The following is a 20,817-nucleotide window of genomic DNA, read 5'->3' on the forward strand; positions in this document are numbered from 1 at the left end:
CAAGTAGTGATGGACACATCCCTTTCACAGACAGAACATCTGTCTTTTATTGCTAAGTTTCACAGCATGGGAGCCTTGTTAGATCCCAAGCTGACCTGGAATGCCCAGGTATTAATAAGAACTTACAGTAGGAGCAGTAATCAGGACTGTGGAGTCATCTGCATCTGGCAAAAAAACCCAAAAACATGACTCTCTTTCAACTAAAGACTTTGCTACAATCAACTATAGCTTTGTCACAGTGAGCAGATATTACCACAACATGCTGCATATGAGGCTACACCTTACAGTCATTTGAAGGCTTAAGCTGGCACATAAAGCCACTGATCTTCACACAGGGAGCCCATCTCACTGGTGCTCGGAGGTCCGCACTGGCTTTCAATCAGCTTAAATCAGGTGGAATTTAAGGTGTTGATTTTTAACCCATAAAGCTTTGAACAGTACAGGCCCAGATGATTAATCATTGCCACTCTCTCTGAACATACCATGGTAGATGTAATTTTTGGAGGTGCTTGGGACAACAGACACCCCCACCAGTTTAACAGAAGAATGCTAGCAAAGCATTCTCTGCAAAAGAGTCTTCTTCTCAGCCCAGATTAGTAAACTTTCAGGACACAATGCAAGGCACATTGTCTGTATCTTCTGAGAAGGGATGAGTGATTTGGAAGTGCTTGGTGAGATTCTTATTTCCTAAAATGGGCTTTATTTCACATTGACACACTATTTGCGACTTCTGTGCTGAGTGGGGGCAAATTATGTTACATTCTTTTATTGTGTTGTTAGAGACGCCAAGTGGGTGAGGTAATATCTTTTACTGGACCAATTTCTAACTTTATTTTGTGGTGGTATTTCTTCTATTGTGACCTGGCTAAGTGACCCTGTTTTTGCATTTTAACTTTACAAAGCATGTTTATCTTTGTGTTTTAATTCTGCAGAGTGCTTAGGGAAGAGATACCAATATTAGCATTTATAAAGGTACTTTTCATCCAAAGATCTCAAAGCGCTTTACCAAGCTGGGTATCACTACCCGTATTTTACAGGGGACAAAACAGACGTGCAGTCACTTGCCCAAGCTCACACAGCAAATGAATGGCAAAGCTAAAGCTAGCATCTCAGTATCCTGACTCCCAGTCCAGAGCCTTATCTTTACTTCCTCCCTGGATAGGTGGTATATTAAATGGACAAAATAAAAATTACCTCGGACTGTGTGGAAGAACATCCTTGTGAGTTAAAATCAAATCATCACCTACACATGCTCACTAGACCATTTCAAAATGCTGACTTTTTACAACCATTTTTCTGCCGTACAACGGCTTTGCCACAGATTTACCCTCCCTGCACCTCAATTCCCCACTTGTAAAACAAGAATATTTATCACACATTAAAGGGGAGAGGTTTGAGAAGCAAAAATATATTACAAATCTTTGGAGAGGAGACACTACATACAAAAGCGAAGTTATTCAAAACTACTCTGTCCATGCCAAATTTGAGCATCACAATGTTGACCCAAACACACTCAAAACAGATTTTTTTTTTTTGGTAAGTATTTCTGTTCATATACACATTTCAATTCCACCAGAGCAGATTTCTACCTTAAAAAAAAAAAAATCAATCTCAGGAAAAAGACACACATAGAAAGTCTTAACACAAAGATTTTTTTACAGAAAGCTCAGAACAAAACAAATTAAGGTTTACTACAATAACGCTGGTATTTATAATGGACATCGTCTGGCAACCAGTTTTCACAACCTGCCAAACCTAAATTAATTGCTACACTTATTAGGCTAATATAAAAAAATACTTCAGCGGAAGTAAAAAGCAAATATGTCAATACATACTGCAGGTGTAAGTTACTGTATTATTTAAATGCTAAATTAAAGGGACTCACCATGAAATCCCAACATCTGGTTGTATTAAGGCAGGGATTTAAAATTAAACAACACCATCTACTTGAAGTCTAGTCCATTTTAAAATTAAATTGAGAGTAGTTTCAGATCCTACACCTGCCACTTGAATCCCTCCCCTGGCCTATTTTTGTGGTTTTACAAATCACATTTTTCATTTTAAACAAATATTTCTCTCTCCCCTATTGCAATCTGATATCCACATAAACAAAAGGGGAAACTAACTACACAGAGGGAAGAGTGAAACTGACTCCACACAAAGAGATAAAGAAAAAAATGCCATTTTCCTCTAGTCTCTTACTTTTACAGTAACCTGAATTTCTTGTAACAAAAGTGAAATCTTCTGATAGACTGACGATTTTTTTAAAAAATCAGCAGTGCTCATAAATATCAACTGCACTTCACCCAAAACTTACTCTACTGTATGAACTTTATTCTGCAGGAATTTTCCTGTGGCTAAATACTCTACCTGTCCTGAGCACTGACGGTAATAATTGTCCTAAAACAAGAATAGCAATAAAAGCTCCAATGTACGCACACTATATTACACCTGTCCAATTTAAATTTCCAGTTTCCTGGAACATTAACACAGAAGGGCTTTTCAAACAGATTTCTAATGTAGATGCAATTAGACATTACTAGGGATTTTGAGGGAAGGACGGGAACAAGCTCAGACATGTTACTAGTCATACCATATCACAACACTCAAAGTTCCTCTGGACACCTGAAACTTAACATTACCACAAAAATCATTTGACCAAAACACTTCTCCCAGTGCTTAAACCCAAGATGCCAGATGAGTTTCAGTGTCAGCCAGCCAGTTTTCTGGATTACGTAACATCTGGAGGGGGGAGGGGAACACACACTGTGATAGTTAAATAGTCTATTTGATGAAGGGCAGATTTTATCCCAGATGTGTTGGCCATAAAATGCACACTGACTACACTACCTGTGTAATCTCCAACATTAAGTGATAATTTAGTGCCAAAATGACACTGATAGAACTCAACTTTCAGTACCAGGCAAGAGTATCAGGCAATAGAAGCTAACCCCACCACACACTTTTCCCCTGCGTCAATCACAAAAAACTCCTCACCAAAAACCATGTTACGGTGGTGTCGTTTTCAGAGAATGCACAGCCAGCATCTAAAATAAAGCCCAAAAAAATGGAGCAACTTGGATTTTGTGGTCCCAAGGGCAATACTGAGAACTTGGAACAATCCAAAAAGAACGGAATGGCTTATCAGCAGAGGCAAAGCTCTAAGGAAGTGATTTAGAAAAATGGAGAGAAAGTAGATATAGTTCAATTAAATATTGAATTCATAGCTTTTGATCATCAAGAAAAACACAACCTTGGAAATCTGTGCAATCGCAAGATGTACTCTACTACCAGTGTTTTCACTATACTCCTAATAAGGCAGGAAACTGTTTCTTAAAGCAGTGGTTCTCAACCAGGGGTACATTACCCCTTGGAGTACTCAGAGGTCTTTCAGGGGGTACATCAACAAATCTAGATATTTGTCTAGTTTTACAACAGGCTACATAAAAAGCAGCAGCAAAGTCAGTATAAACTAAAATTTCATAGATAATTATTTGTTTATATGGCTCTTGTATACGACACACTGAAATGTAAGTACAATATTTATATTCCAATTGATTTTATGATGGTATGGTAAGAATGAGAAAATAAGCAATTTTTCAGTAATAGTGTGCTGTGACACTTGTATTTTTATGTCTGATTTTGTATATTTTTAAGTGACCTGAAACTTAGGGGTAACAAGACAAATCAGACTCTTGAGAGGAATACAGTATTCTGGAAAGATTGAGAGCCACTGTCTTAAAGTACCCTTAATTTAAAGTTTCCAACAAGTTACAATGTGCCCTCTCTGCTGTTTGGTATATTGAACTGGAAAAAATCAGAAGTTTAAAGATTAAAGTAATTCACTGTTTGTCCAGATTTTTCTGACAACTGCCAAAATATCCTCTGCGCTCCTTCCCCCCAGCTTGCAAATTTATAATAAATACATTTATCAGCATGTCCATTAAGTTTACAAATGAAATACCATTGGAAATGCCCTCCAAAAACACTTCTTAGCTCTGATTTGTTACAACATGGTACTTTATCAACACGCAGGCAAGCAACTTCAGGTTTGGTCGTGGCGTAACAGATATCCTTAAAGAGCGGCTTTCGCTACTGTTGTGAAGGAAACAGTTTTCACAACAATATAGTTAGTTGGTTTGTTAAATTTGTGCATGTGTGCAATAAGAGGGGAGGTGAAGTCCTTGGTCTTCCACATGAGTGCACTGCTGTTGACCCTGCTATGCACTTCCCCTACAACCTGCTGTAGAGGTACATTAATCATAAGCTGGGAACAGTGAGGAGTTGAAGAACCAGCTCTAAGGCTGAGGTGAGTTCCTAACAGAAGAACAAGCAACTTGGTAGTGAAACCAACAAACTAGGTTTTCAGGACAAACTGAACACACACTTCCCACCCACCACCCAAACCTAGAGGGCCACTATCTTACGTTTCCTTGGGACTGCTTGTATGTATTATACAGCTATAACTTTCACATTGCCTCAACATACCGAAGAGCAAGGTTTTCCTTTAAGGAAAGCTGGTTCAAATTATGGCTTGGGTCACAAGCAAAAAGGGGTTTGGCCATTCCACGCTAGTACCCCAGATACCTATACTAGGCTGTATTTGCCCATTATAGGTTCATGACCAATAGTCAGGATGCTGCAGATTTGGACTGGGGTGCATTGGCAGAGCTGTGTGGTGTCCTGGGTCTGGCATAGCAAACGATGCTGCAGATCAGGATTGTAGCACACTGGTAAGGTTACAAGAGGGAAGTTTTCACAGCACCTGTCAGCACACTTGGCTCAAGGCAATGCTGTTAAAATCCCTCACTTTCACAGTCACTAAATTCACTTAAAGAGGGATACATGAGAAACTGGAGCCATATGCCATGGATCAGTTGTACTACGTTCAAATTAATGGACGTTTTCCTCCCTACATTTTCCAATTGATAAGACCCAATCAGCCTCAGTTCCAATCCCTTTTTACTAAATTCACACACATTAAGGATGTGAATTTAGGCACACAAATTTGGAATTGTCAGCCTAAATGTTGACAAATTTAAAATTTCTTTCAGTACTCCCCAAACTATTTGACTACATGCAGAATGCGTTACTTATGTTATTTATGTTTACATAACTCCTTTCATATAAAGATGAAACCATCTGAGCTGAGTACAAGCCAGCATCCAAAAGTCAAACATTTATAACTCAAACTCATGGCAAAAAATGCTTGACTAATAGTGTTGACAATTCATTAATAAAAACAGTTGCCCAAACTGCTGACACACCAGGTTTCACCCAAGAGTTAGTTTTACGACTGATTTATTCATGCCTGAAAACAGGATTTTATAAAGGAAGCAGTGACAGAAGTATTAAGTGGCCATGTAATATTCCTGAAAACAAAAGAGTGTTTTCCTAATAAAAATCAGAATTATTACAGATGCACATACAAAAAAATCCTTTTTTGTCATCCATGATCATTTTTGAGTTCACACTGTTGACCTATGAATTTATTCTTCCAAGAGAAATACAATATACAGGGAAAAGCCAATATTTCTCTGAAAAAAAAACCACCCATACGTACTGCAGACAGATTGTATTTATGTTACTGTCACAAAAACTTTGAATAGGAAATATTTTGTCATGAAAACACTTGCCCCAAAGAAACTCACCACTTCCTCACATGACACCTTCCCTGGATTCAGGTGACTAGCTTAAGATGGATCCAGCATTTGCTGATCATTCACCCTTTCTTCACTTCCCAAAAAGGCAATCTCCAGTGTCATGTGAAACAGGGCTCTTGACAAATGCATGACTAAATATTACACTGATTTCATGTTTATCCTTTCAACAATTCCAAAAAAAAGTTTGTTCACTTTGTAAGACGGATATTTTTTCTAACTGCCACCTGGATCTGTAAGTCAAACTTGATCTTTCTGCCACTGATGTTTTAACTGTGACAAGGAGTAACAACTGAAATTCAACCAATGACTTGGTTGTGATGGTTGAGACAGGACTCCAGCTCACTTTCCCATAGCCTTGTGAGCTCTGCGAGGCACACAGGAGTAAGAATGTGTCTTACTGAAATCAGTAAATGTGCTGGGAAAGATGCACGGGGAACAAGAGGGTGCCATGTTTTTTATTATAATTGCCTTTACTTGACCCTGGGAAAGGCTGCAGGACTGTGGGAGATGATGTCAGCAGGACTGGGTGCTAATGCCTGATTGGTCCTTCCAGCAGTGTAGATACAAGTACTTGTGCTCCATCCAGCCTCAGGTGGAAGGGGGAAACCGAGCTCCCCATGCCCCTATCCCATCCAACTGTAGACAGGCTCCCCAGAGAGACGAGGGACCCACATACACCAAATATTGTGTATCCTCAACAGACAGGAGAAACAATCTGGGGGGAAACGACACCAGAGGACCACTCCCGCTTCAGACTGCCTGGTGATGCGAGAGAGACTCTTTCCTCCTGATCTCAAGAAAACTAAGAGCCTTGTCCAAGTTAGAAGCTTCTGTGTCTCTCTCTGTTTACGCTGGCTGGGAAAAGGTTGCCCAGATGCTTCTCCCACACTGGGACTTGTCTTCCAGGCTTACCATGGCCAGCAAAAAAGGCGCAAACAGACTACACAACCATACCTGGCCTGCCCTGCCCCCCCCCACAGGGCCCAGCTTACCCCCTGCCCTCCCCTAGCCTGCCCCCCCAAGGGCCCAGCTTACCCCCCTGGCCTGCCCCCCCCCACAAGGCCCAACTTACCTCCCCTTTCCTCCCCCTCACAGGGCCCAACTTACCTCCCCTTTCCTCCCCCTCACAGGGCCCAACTTACCCCCTCTCCCGGCCTGCCCCCCTCCCACAGGGCCCAGCTTACCTCCCCTTTCCTCCCCCCTCACAGGGCCTAGTTTATCCCCCCTCCCCTCCCCCCCCCCACAGGGCCCAGCTTACCTTCCGTTTCCTCCCCCCCACAGGGCCTTGCTTACCCCCCACGCCTGCCCTCCCCACAGGGCCTTGCTTACCCCCCACGCCTGCCCTCCCCACAGGGCCTTGCTTACCCCCCTTCTCTCCCCTCCCCGGGCCCAGCGAACCCGCCCCCCTCCCCACAGGGCCCGTCTTACCTCCCGCTCTCCCGGGCAGCCGTCCGCCCCCGCAGCCTGCCCCCAGGCCTCGGCTGCCGCCCCCCGGCCCGGCGCCGCCGGCCAGGCCCGGTCCCTTACCAGTTGGTCATGTCCAGGAAGAAGGCGCAGCCGGCCGGGCTCAGCTGGAAGCCCAGCAGCCGCTGGAACTCGCCGATCAGCACGTCCTTGTCGGTGGTGCCCAGGCAGCTGAACTTCTGCATCAGCTCGGCGTCCAGGTCCACGTCCATCCCCTCCATGGCGCCGGGGCCGCCGCTCCAGCCCGCTCCGCTAGGCCCCGGGCCTCCCCTGCTCCGCTCCGCCGCCCGTCTCCTCAGCGCTGCATGGAGGGGGAGGGGACGCGGGGAGCGAGCCCCGCCACACTGCGCACGCTCCGTCCCGCCCACACGCGGGGCACGCCACCTGTCACGTCGTCGCGTCGCGTGACCGCACAGACGTGGTGACGTCACCTAAAGGAAAAATACAAACAGAGCCCCACCCCAGGAACCCTCTCCACGGCGGCAGAAGGAGATCCGCAAGGGCACGTTATTTACGTATGCAAATTGATTGTGTCATATGCTAATCATTCATTTGCATGCGTTGTGTGTCTGCAGATTAATACTTTTCTGATGGAAATCAGCTTTCACATATGCAAATTATTCACATGATTAAAATAGGCATGTGATCAAGAAATAAATGATTCTCCTTTACATATTGACAGGTTTCAGAGTAGCAGCCGTGTTGGTCTGTATTCGCAAAAAGAAAAGGAGGACTTGTGGCACCTTAGAGACTAACCAATTTATTTGAGCATGAGCTTTCGTGAGCTACAGCTCACTTCATGGGATGCATACTGTCGAAAGTGTAGAAGATCTTATTATATACACACAAAGCATGAAAAAATACCTCCTCCCACCCCACTCGCCTGCTGGTAATAGATTGATAGAGCCAGAAGAGTTCCCAGAAGTTACCTACTACAGGACAGGCCTAACAAAGAAAATAACAGAACGCAACGCCACTAGCCGTCACCTTCAGCCCCCAACTAAAACCCCTCCAACGCATTATTAAGGATCTACAACCTATCCTGAAGGATGACCCAACACTCTCACAAATCTTGGGAGACAGGCCAGTCCTTGCCTACAGACAGCCCCCCAACCTGAAGCAAATACTCACCAGCAACCACATACCACACAACAGAACCACTAACCCAGGAACTTATCCTTGCAACAAAGCCTGTTGCCAACTGTGCCCACATATCTATTCAGGGGACACCATCACAGGGCCTAATAACATCAGCCACACTATCAGAGGCTCATTCACCTGCACATCCACCAATGTGATATATGCCGTCATGTGCCAGCAATGCCCCTCTGCCATGTACATTGGTCAAACTGGACAGTCTCTACGTAAAAGAGTAAATGGACACAAATCAGATGTCAAGAATTATAACATTCATAAACCAGTCGGAGAACACTTCAATCTCTCTGGTCATGCGATTGCAGACATGAAAGTCGCTATTTTACAACAAAAAACTTCAAATCCAGACTCCAGCGAGAAACTGCTGAATTGGAATGCATTTGCAAATTGGATACAATTAACTTAGGCTTGAATAGAGACTGGGAGTGGCTTAGTCATTATGCAAGGTAGCCTATTTCCCCTTGTTTTTTCCTACCCCCCCCCCCAGACATTCTTGTTAAACCCTGGATTTGTGCTGGAAATGGCCCACCTTGATTATCATACACAATGTAAGGAGAGTGGTCACTTTGGATAAGCTATTACCAGCAGGAGAGTGAGTTTGTTTGGGGGGGGGGGTGAGAAAACCTGGATTTGTGTTGGAAATTGCCCACCTTGATTATCATACACATTGTAAGGAGAGTGGTCACTTTAGATAAGCTATTACCAGCAGGAGAGTGAGTTGGGGGGGGGGGGGTTGAGAAAACCTGGATTTGTGCTGGAAATGGCCCAACTTGATTATCATACACATTGTAAGGAGAGTGATTACTTTAGATAAGCTATTACCAGCAGGAGAGTGGGGTGGGAGGAGGTATTTTTTCATGCTTTGTGTGTATATAATAAGATCTTCTACACTTTCCACAGTATGCATCCAATGAAGTGAGCTGTAGCTCACGAAAGCTTATGCTCAAATAAATTGGTTAGTCTCTAAGGTGCCACAAGTACTCCTTTTCTTTTTGCGAATACAGACTAACACGGCTGTTACTCAGAAACCTTAGAGACTAACCAATTTATTTGAACATAAGCTTTCGTGAGCTACAGCTCACTTCATCGGATGGATACTGTGGAAAATACAGAAGATGTTTTTATACACATAGGCCATGAAAAAATGGGTGTTTATCACTACAAAAGGTTTTCTCTCCCCCCACCCCACTCTCCTGCTGGTAATAGCTTATCTAAAGTGATCACTCTCCTTACAATGTGTATGGTAAGGAGAGATCACTTTAGCTAAGCTATTACCAACAGGAGAGTGGGTTTGGTGTGGGGGTGGGGGTGGGGAGAAAACCTGGATTTTTGCTGGAATTGGCCCACCTTGATTATCATACACATTGTAAGGAGAGTGATCACTTTACATAAGCTATTACCAGCAGGAGAGTGGGGTGGGGGAGAGAGAAAACCTTTTGTAGTGATGAACACCCATTTTTTCATGGTCTGTGTATATAAAAACATCTTCTGTATTTTCCACAGTATGCATCCGATGAAGTGAGCTGTAGCTCACGAAAGCTTATGCTCAAATAAATTGGTTAGTCTCTAAGGTGCCACAAGTTCTCCTTTCTTTTACATATGTACATGCAACAGATGAACACGGCATAGAGAAATATTTTCATATTTGCATCAGGAAATTAAGCACATATTTATTCAAATAATGAGATCACAGCAAATGAATGAATATGGTTTACATAGGCAAGTGACACCGTATCAAGCACAGATGCATACAGATACAATAACAACTTCATTTACAGATGCAAATTAATCCCATTGCTAACCACAGAAAAAATTTCATTTGTTTGTATAAGTAAATCAGTCACATGGCTGTTCAACTGTACAGGGGTTTATGCATCTCATATGTTAACATGCAAATCAATCTAATGACGGTGAAACAAAATCACATAATATAATAGGAGTCAACTCCATGTAATATACATTGTAGATGCAGGTTGGTTAATCACAAATTTGTTTAAAATAGAGGCATATATAACTGATTGGCATTTATGAATATGGAAAATACGCTAGTAAATAAAGTATAAAAATAATAAGGGTAGGAGTACTTGTGGCACTTTAGAGACTAACCAATTTATTTGAGCATGAGCTTTCGTGAGCTACAGCTCACCGATGAAGTGAGCTGTAGCTCACGAAAGCTCATGCTCAAATAAATTGGTTAGTCTCTAAGGTGCCACAAGTACTCCTTTTCTTTTTGCGAATACAGACTAACACGGCTGTTACTCTGAAACCAATAATAAGGGTAATAGCGTCATAATCCAACAAGGTAGGTCAGTATTATTATCCACATTTTCTGAAAAATGTTAATGGGCTGATTTTAGAAGTGCTAGGTAACTATCCCATGAGATCCATGCCTGCTCAGCCCCTTTGACAATCAGGCCCTAAATGATCCACTAAAAATCACACAAAAAAACAGAAAGTGAAAATGACTAACCAGAGTGTAGGTGTTTGTCTTAGAGACAAACACCTACAGGATCTCTATCAAGGGTTCTTAAAACTACAATACCCACCTGCTGAAGTGAAGAAACAGATTGACAGAGCCAGAAGAGTACCCAGAAGTCACCTACTACAGGACAGGCCCAACAAACAAAATAACAGAACGCCACTAGCCGTCACCTTCAGCCACCAACTAACACCTCTCCAGCACATCATCAAGGATCTACAACCTATCCTGAAGGACGACTCTTCACTCTCACAGACCTTGGGAGACAAGCCAGTCCTCGCTTACAGACAGCCCCCCAACCTGAAGCAAATACTCACCAGCAACCACACACCACACAACAAAAACATTAACCCAGGAACCTATCCTTGCCACAAAGCCCGTTGCCAACTGTGTCCACAAATCTATTCAGGGGACACCATCACAGGGGACACCTTAATAACATCAGCCACACTATCAGGGGCTCGTTCACCTGCACATCTACCAATGTGATATATGTCATCATGTGCCAGCAATGTCCCTCTGCCGTGTACATTGGCCAAACCGGACAGTCTCTATGCAAAAGAATAAATGGACACAATCAGATGTCAAGAATTATAACATTCAAAAACCAGTAGGAGAACACTTCAATCTCTTTGGTCACTCGATTACAAACCTAAAAGTGGCAATTCTTCAACAAAAAACTTCAAAAACAGACTCCAACCAGAAACTGCAGAACTGGAATTAATTTGCAAACTGGACATCATCAAATTAGGTTTGAATAAAGAGTGGGAGTGGATGGGTCATTACACAAACTAAAAACTATTTCCCCATGCTAATTTTTCCCCCTATTGGTACTCACACCTTCTTGTCAACTGTTTGAAATGAGCCATCATAATTATCACTACAAAAGTTTTTTCTCTGCTGCTGATAATAGCCCACCTTAATTGATTTGTCTTGTTAGAGTTGGTATGGCAACCCCCATCTTTTCATGTTCTCTGTATATATAGATCTTCCTACTGTATTTTCCACTCCATGCATCCGATGAAGTGAGCTGTAGCTCATGAAAGCTTATGCTCCAATAAATTTGTTAGTCTCTAAGGTGCCACAAGTCCTCCTTTTCTTTTTGCAGACACAGACTAACACGGCTGCTACTCTGAAACCAAATAAATTTGTTAGTCTCTAAGGCACCACAAGTACTCCTCGTTCTTTAGACCAATTTAGTTTCACAGTCCAATTTGAGTGAATGGGAAACTGTCAATTTGGCTATTTTGAAACTATCTAATGACAAAAAATCCAGTTTAGAGTGCCCTTTTAAGCAATATAACTTGGTTATTTAAAAAATTCCTGTAAAAATTGTAAGGACTTTTCTGTTCCTCTGTTGATGTTTTTAAGAATCTGTTCAGCAAGGAATCAATTTCATAAGGCTTCAGTCCTAAAAGATGATATATTCAAGCAGGCCCCTGAGTTTGCTGGAAGCCCCAGTGAAATCAAAGCCTACAGTCCTGTAAGCACTTTAATATACATAAATTAGTCACATGCTGAAATGTTTGCAGAATTGGGGTATAAATGATACTTTACAAGAAATAGTGATCACGTGGGATAGTAGGAAGTAGCTCAGGGATTACTTTAAGAAGTTACAGAGTAGCAGCCGTGTTAGTCTGTATCCACCTGTTTATCAGATGAAGTGAGCTATAGCTCAAGAAAGCTTATGCTCTAATAAATTTGTTAGTCTCTGAGGTGCCACAAGTACTCCTTTTCTTTTTAAGAAGTTAGTGAAAAAAGTTTCCCTTGTTTTTTTCAGCTTGCCCTGTTCTATTCATTCCCTCTGAAGCACCTGGCATTGGCTACTGTCAGAAGACAGGATACTGGGCTAGATGGTGAACCATTGATATGACCCAATATGGCTGTTCTTACGTTCTTAACTTACTATACACCAAGTGCTGTCAGATGTACTAAGGGCTTGATTCAACACTCATTTATGTAAATTAAAAACTCCCATTGACTTAAATGAACATTGGATCTGACTCTAAGCAAGCAAACTGAAAAGATAAAAAACATGGGAAACTATTTTTTATACTAACTTCTTGCAGTAATCCCTGGGCAACTCACTACTATCCCACAAAGCACAGAGAAAATGTCCCAAAAGGTAATGCACCAGAGAGCACTGCATGTCACACTAGGATACCTACCTAAGGTGCACCGTGCTTTACATTGTCACAAGCACTCCTCATGAGTATGTACAGTACCAATGCAAGTAGCCAAGCGTGCACACGTCAGACCGATACACAAATTTCAGCAGCTGGCCAATGTAACTTGTGTTGACTGAACTTTGTAGTGTAAACATGGCCACAGTAATCATGTTACTTGTAACTACAGTAGGTACACCATTTTCAGACAGAAATATACTTTTCAATTAACATTGTCTCTTGCAGTATTTGTTTATCTGTCATTAATATTTAACTATTTGTTTACCTAAGGATCTAAAAAGAAAAGGAGTACTTGTGGCACCTTAGAGACTAACCAATTTATTTGAGCATGAGCTCAATAAATTGGTTAGTCTCTAAGGTGCCACAAGTACTCCTTTTCTTTTTGCGAATACAGACTAACACGGCTGTTCCTCTGAAACCTGTCACTAAGGATCTAAGGTCATCACATCAAAGCATTGGAGTCTGTCTTTAAATTATCATTTTAGAATGGAGTACTCCTAGGCTTTGAGTACTTGTCCTCCTTCATAATCCTAAACCACCACTTCTCTCTCCCACTCATACACAGGCATGTTTTTAAACAAAGCAGAACATAACTTGCCTCTTTTGAGATGGCATTACTTGTTTCCTTTGAGAGAAAGAAACCTGAAACAAATGTCAAACCATACCCAGTCACCAGCAGTGAAAGTATAAAGAAACCTAATAGGAAAGCTGTAATATAGTAATGTTTAATATAAACATACTGTTGTTTTTCTGCATATTAAAAATAATAGTGGCATTAGTTCTAAGGACCACTGAGAGGAAGTTTCCTGTTGCAATATTTATATAGTAAACATTACAACACAAGTTCAGGAGAAAATCAGTGCAAGTGAAAAGCAAAACAAACTACAAAGTACAAGCAATATCGGGAGAGAAGTGACTTTCCACAAACCTCAAATTTAGGACATTTCATTCTGAGAATCCAAAGAATTCTCTTTGTGGCTCGTGGCTGGGAAAAACTGCTGTTTGCTGCTGATGTATCAGAAAATGCCACTAACCTAGAACACAGAACCTGACTTTATTGCTAAAAAAATATAGCAATTAAAAAGTAACCAGTAACCTTTGTTGAAAAATATCAAAGGAGAAATAAACAATCATATCCAACCCTCAGGTTAAACACATCATAGGAAGATACGTTAGTGCATGTTATAAATAGACTAATCATATAATGAGTAGATGTCAATAAATGAATCAGTGATGCCCAACCTAGCAATCTTGGCATTTCCACTGGGTTTGTTTTCCTTTCCTATATTGTCAGCTCTTAATATTATTCTACATGCTACTGTCACACCATCCAAGATACCCTATACTATTATGTCTTTTGGATGAGACAAAACTGACATCCTGATTGCTTGCAGTCATTCATTATTAATTATTATTATCCCTGAGTATTACATCATGGAGATTTTTTTAAACCAATGTCCTTCACAACATATAAGATCTTTATGCATAACAAAAGGAAAACTACTGTTTAAAATTTATCTCCATGAGTCACCAATAAATCTTGACCATGAACAACTCTTGTGGGTTTGGACAGTCAGGAGTTTTGTTCAACCCTCTGCAGAATTCCTGCATTTTTGGTACTTAAATGCACTCATTCTCTTTTGACTTTTGACTTGCAGTGCCTAAGAGTGCTGTCTTCTGGAGCTCACTGTTCATGATATCTTGTGCTCCAAAGTGTTTTTGAGCTGCTCATTCATACCCTTAGGGATCATCCACTCCAAGTTCTCCAGTAATCACTTTTGTTCTAGTTTTCCATAATCATTCCACTTTGGGCCAGAGTTCTTCATACTTGTTATCTTGTCTTCTTGTTTCTTTGTTATGTTTCTGTCTGCTGGTATGACAGTATCAATTAACATGTGTGACTCAAGAACTCTTTAATGCTTACTGGCAAGGGGTTTACAGAAATGTCCTGATCCTGGTACATACATTCTGGTTCACCAAAGAATGTCACGTGAGGTTTCAAATGAAAGAGGGTCACATGGTCATTAATATTGTTGTGAAAGCTATCCACAGATGCTGTGTAAGGAGTTATGTATATATAATGAAAATATGTTCTTAGAGTCTGTGTCAAGGTCTGAATCACCAGCAGAGGAGAGAAAGCAGGTTTTCTGTCACACAAGAGATGTTTATTCACCTGTCTCTCTGTCGGGATGTAAATTAAGCAGTGTAAGCTACCACAATGGCTACACATTTACATAAAAGTCAACAAAGAGATGTGAAGCCAACAGGAAAGGAGCACACAGGAAAAATAAGCCCTGCGTGGTTATCTTATCTCTGAGTACAGACAATGAACTTTAGGAGTACAAGTAGAAGGCAAAGAGAACACTGCTTTATTCTGTAATGAGGATGTAAACAGGCAGTGCATTTACATTTCTGAAAGTGGGGTCTCAGCCAGCCGTAGTTGAAACACCGTAGAGGACTTTGGGGATAAACTTCTTTAGACAGGAGGTTAACTTGCTAGCTAAGTTTAGTCTCTGATGTTGTTTCCAGTATTCTTACTCACTATCACATTAATCTTGAATTTTTGATAATAAACTTATTCTTGTTTCCGCTATAAATATATCTAAGTGCTGTGATATTAAGCAAGATGCTGATTTTGAGCTGAATCATACAAGGCTGTACATGTATTGTTCCTTTGGGGACAGCAGACCTGGTATTTCTGTGAGCATACAGTGGATAAGGGGCAGAACAGAAGAGGGAATGCTTCAAATGCACTCAGGAACTGGGGTGTACCTACTGTTAGCCTGCAAGGTGAAGTAAGGGCTGGCATAGACCAGAGGAGAGTACTTGAGTGGCTAACAGGCTGGTGGTGTCAGGGAGCTGACACCCAATTAAGCACAAGCGGGACTCCCTCATGCTGGAAGCAAGGGGATAACAAGGGTGACTCACAGTCCTGGTTTCAGAGGAACAGCCGTGTTAGTCTGTATTCGCAAAAAGAAAAGGAGTACTTGTGGCACCTTAGAGACTAACCAATTTATTTGAGCATGAGCTTTCGTGAGCTACAGCTCACTTCATCAGATGTTTACCGTGGAAACTGCAGCAGACTTTATATACACACAGAGAATATGAAACAATACCTCCTCCCACCCCACTGTCCTGCTGGTAATAGCTTATCTAAAGTGATCAGCAGGTGGGCCATTTCCAGCACAAATCCAGGTTTCCTCCAGGTTTTCTCACCCTCCACCCCCACACACAAATTCACTCTCCTGCTGGTGCTAGCCCATCCAAAGTGACAACTCTTTACATAGTCAAGTCGGGCTATTTCCTGCATAGATCCAGGTTTTCTCACATCCCCCCCACCCCCATACACACACAAACTCACTCTCCTGCTGGTAATAGCTCATCTAAACTGACCACTCTCCAAGTTTAAATCCAAGTTAAACCAGAACATCTGGGGGCGGGGGGTAGGAAAAAACAAGAGGAAACAGGCTACCTTGCATAATGACTTAGCCACTCCCAGTCTCTATTTAAGCCTAAATTAATAGTATCCAATTTGCAAATGAATTCCAATTCAGCAGTTTCTCGCTGGAGTCTGGATTTGAAGTTTTTTTGTTTTAAGATAGCGACCTTCATGTCTGTGATTGCGTGACCAGAGAGATTGAAGTGTTCTCCGACTGGTTTATGAATGTTATAATTCTTGACATATGATTTGTGTCCATTTATTCTTTTACGTAGAGACTGTCCAGTTTGACCAATGTACATGGCAGAGGGGCATTGCTGGCACATGATGGCATATATCACATTGGTGGATGTGCAGGTGAACGAGCCTCTGATAGTGTGGCTGATGTTATTAGGCTACAAGGGGCCACAGCAATGGTTCCCTCACCCCACCTAGCAATATTGTTAACCTATCCAACTATACTCTCAGCCCAGCAGAAGCAGCTGTTCTATCTCGGGGCCTCTCCTTCTGCCCCTCCACCCCCACGAACATGATACAGTTCTGTGGTGACCTAGAATCCTATTTTCGACGTCTCCGTCTCAAGGAATATTTCCAAAATACCTCTGAACAACATACTAATCCACAGAGGTCTCCCTGCCAACACTACAGAAAGAGGGATTCTAGATGGACTCCTCCTGAAGGTTGAAACAGCAGACTGGACTTCTACATAGAGTGCTTCCGCCGACGTGCACGGGCTGAAATTGTGGAAAAGCAGCATCACTTGCCCCATAACCTCAGCCATGCGGAACGCAATGCCATCCACAGCCTCAGAAACAACTCTGACATCATAATCAAAAAGGCTGACAAAGGAGGTGCTGTTGTCATCATGAATAGGTCGGAATATGAACAAGAGGCTGCTCGGCAGCTCTCCAACACGAGTTTCTACAAGCCATTACCCTATGATCCCACTGAGAGTTACCAAAAGCAACTACAGCATTTGCTCAAGAAACTTCCTGAAAAAGCACAAGATCAAATCCGCACAGACACACCCCTGGAACCCCGACCTGGGATATTCTATCTACTACCCAAGATCCATAAACCTGGAAATCCTGGGCGCCCCATCATCTCAGGCATTGGCACCCTGACAGCAGGATTGTCTGGCTATGTAGACTCCCTCCTCAGGCCCTACGCTACCAGCACTCCCAGCTACCTTCGAGACACCACTGACTTCCTGAGGAAACTTCAATCCATCGGTGATCTTCCTGATAACACCATCCTGGCTACTATGGATGTAGAAGCCCTCTACACCAACATTCCACACAAAGATGGACTACAAGCCGTCAAGAACACTATCCCCGATAATGTCACGGCTAACCTGGTGGCTGAACTTTGTGACTTTGTCCTTACCCATAACTATTTCACATTTGGGGACAATGTATACCTTCAGATCAGCGGCACTGCTATGGGTACCCGCATGGCCCCACAGTATGCCAACATTTTTATGGCTGATTTAGAACAACGCTTCCTCAGCTCTCGTCCCCTAAAGCCCCTACTCTACTTGCGCTATATTGATGACATCTTCATCATCTGGACCCATGGAAAAGAAGCCCTTGAGGAATTCCACCATGATTTCAACAATTTCCATCCCACCACCAACCTCAGCCTGGTCCAGTCCACACAAGAGATCCACTTCCTGGACACTATAGTGCTAATAAACAATGGCCACATAAAAACCACCCTATACCGGAAACCTACTGACCGCTATTCCTACCTGCATGCCTCCAGCTTTCACCCTGACCACACCACACGATCCATCGTCTACAGCCAAGCTCTGCAATACAACCGCATTTGCTCCAACCCCTCAGACAGAGACAAACACCTACAGGATCTCTGTCAAGCTTTCTTACAACTACAATACCCACCTCCAGAAGTAAAGAAACAGATTGATAGAGCCAGAAGAGTTCCCAGAAGTTACCTACTACAGGACAGGCCTAACAAAGAAAATAACAGAACGCCACTAGCGGTCACCTTCAGCCCCCAACTAAAACCCCTCCAACGCATTATTAAGGATCTACAACCTATCCTAAAGGATGACCCAACACTCTCACAAGTCTTGGGAGACAGGCCAGTCCTTGCCTACAGACAGCCCCGCAACCTGAAGCAAATACTCACCAACAACCACATACCACACAACAGAACCACTAACCCAGGAACTTATCCTTGCAACAAAGCCCGTTGCCAATTGTGCCCACATATCTATTCAGGGGACACCATCACAGGGCCTAATAACATCAGCCACACTATCAGAGGCTCGTTCACCTGCACATCCACCAATGTGATATATGCCATCATGTGCCAGCAATGCCCCTCTGCCATGTACATTGGTCAAACTGGACAGTCTCTACGTAAAAGAATAAATGGACACAAATCATATGTCAAGAATTATAACATTCATAAACCAGTCGGAGAACACTTCAATCTCTCTGGTCACGCAATCACAGACATGAAGGTCGCTATCTTAAAACAAAAAAACTTCAAATCCAGACTCCAGCGAGAAACTGCTGAATTGGAATTCATTTGCAAATTGGATACTATTAATTTAGGCTTAAATAGAGACTGGGAGTGGCTAAGTCATTAGGCAAGGTAGCCTGTTTCCTCTTGTTTTTTCCTAACCCCCCCCCCCCATATGTTCTGGTTTAACTTGGATTTAAACTTGGAGAGTGGTCAGTTTAGATGAGCTATTACCAGCAGGAGAGTGAGTTTGTGTGTGTATGGGGGTGGGGGGGATGTGAGAAAACCTGGATCTATGCAGGAAATAGCCCGACTTGACTATGTAAAGAGTTGTCACTTTGGATGGGCTAGCACCAGCAGGAGAGTGAATTTGTGTGTGGGGGTGGAGGGTGAGAAAACCTGGAGAAAACCTGGATTTGTGCTGGAAATGGCCCACCTGCTGATCACTTTAGATAAGCTATTACCAGCAGGACAGTGGGGTGGGAGGAGGTATTGTTTCATATTCTCTGTGTGTATATAAAGTCTGCTGCAGTTTCCACGGTAAACATCTGATGAAGTGAGCTGTAGCTCACGAAAGCTCATGCTCAAATAAATTGGTTAGTCTCTAAGGTGCCACAAGTACTCCTTTTCTTTTCACAGTCCTGGGTATCCCAAGAACCATCACAATATTGTCTTGCAAAAAGGAAAGGAGTACTTGTGGCACCTTAGAGACTAACAAATTTATTTGAGCATAAGCTTTCATGAGCTAGAGCTCACTTCATCAGATGCTGTAGCTCACGAAAGCTTATGCTCAAATAAATGTGTTAGTTTCTAAGGTGCCACAAGTACTCCTTTTCTTTTTGCGAATACAGACTAACACGGCTGTTACTCTGAAACATTGTCTTGTTTTGTCTTCTTTCCTACAGCAGCTATGTTTGACCTGTTTGCTTACACCAATTGGTCTGGGACAATTGTGGCTGCTGTATATCCCGTATCATTGCTTCTACCAATATATTTGCATGTGGATCAACACCACTAATCTCCCTTTTCAGGCTTTCAATCTGCATAGGTATAAATTCACCTCTTTGGAATAAAGCTCTTAGTTATCTGGCAAGTCTATGCTCGGTAATTTCTTTCTCCGTGTTATTGTTATTTACTTCCTTTCAGTGCTGAAGCTTTCATTTCCTTCAGCCTCTCCAGGTTTTGCCAAAATCTTACACTGGATCACTTCTGGATTTCCACTGCGAGTCCATTTCACACTTTTGTTAACAATGATCTCTGGTTTTCTTGGGTTGTTTGGACAGTTGGATGATATCATCCTGGGGTTGTCTGCCCGCACACAACATACCCTCACAGGTGAGGAGCCTCCAGTCCAGCTAAGCTCTTCTGAGGCCCCATTTACTACCCCCTTTACACTGATCATAATAATTGTCAATTTGCCTGTATTCTCCATATTTGGTTGGGTTGGCAGGTTATACCCCGCTGGGTGCCAAACCACTATTTCTAGGCCTTGGAGGTTTCTTATTAATTACTATTATTGCATAAGTGGTAACCTTGCTGTCCTGCCAAATCCCTACTTAGGTAGCTACATTCTGCCTCTCTACAATTCTCTCCTGGATTTCAAGATAACAAGTTGCTGTGAACTTTGGGTCCTTAGATCTCTTGTGGTGTTGCCATACACTGTTAAACCCAATGGTGACTGCATTTCAGTGGTGGATGAATTGATCCCGGTATATTGTGTGACTGCTAGCTTTTTACGCATCAGTCTATGACTAGGAAGTGAACTGAGACCCACCAACTCATTGTACATAGAAAGTCAAGCAGCTGTCAGATGGTGAAGCTGGTCAACCTGAGCTGGATTTAAATTAGTGATCCAGTGTATGATCCTACAATATGATCAGTGCCAGCAAACCCTTGAATACAACATTGACTTCAGTGGGCACCATGTGGGCACAAGGGTCC

General features: G+C 42.4%; 1 protein-coding gene across 2 annotated transcripts in view; it reads right to left on the bottom strand.

The window, feature by feature from the left end:
* ILRUN (inflammation and lipid regulator with UBA-like and NBR1-like domains) overlaps positions 1-7,458 on the bottom strand; it is a 56,480-nt gene extending 49,022 nt beyond the window's left edge. Inside the window, exon 1 of one of the 2 annotated variants that reach the window (XR_012665728.1) lies at positions 7,191-7,458. Coding sequence is in view for 1 of the 2 variants with exons in the window: in XM_048826356.2 (XP_048682313.1) it covers positions 7,191-7,348 (158 nt within the window). In the remaining variant the exon portion in view is untranslated. The remainder of the gene's footprint in view (positions 1-7,190) is intronic. The other variant, XM_048826356.2, reaches the window with a different exon arrangement.
* Between the last annotated feature and the right edge of the window lie 13,359 nt (positions 7,459-20,817).

This window comes from Caretta caretta, chromosome 21 (assembly GCF_965140235.1).
Source record: "Caretta caretta isolate rCarCar2 chromosome 21, rCarCar1.hap1, whole genome shotgun sequence".
Lineage (NCBI taxonomy): Eukaryota > Metazoa > Chordata > Testudines > Cheloniidae > Caretta > Caretta caretta.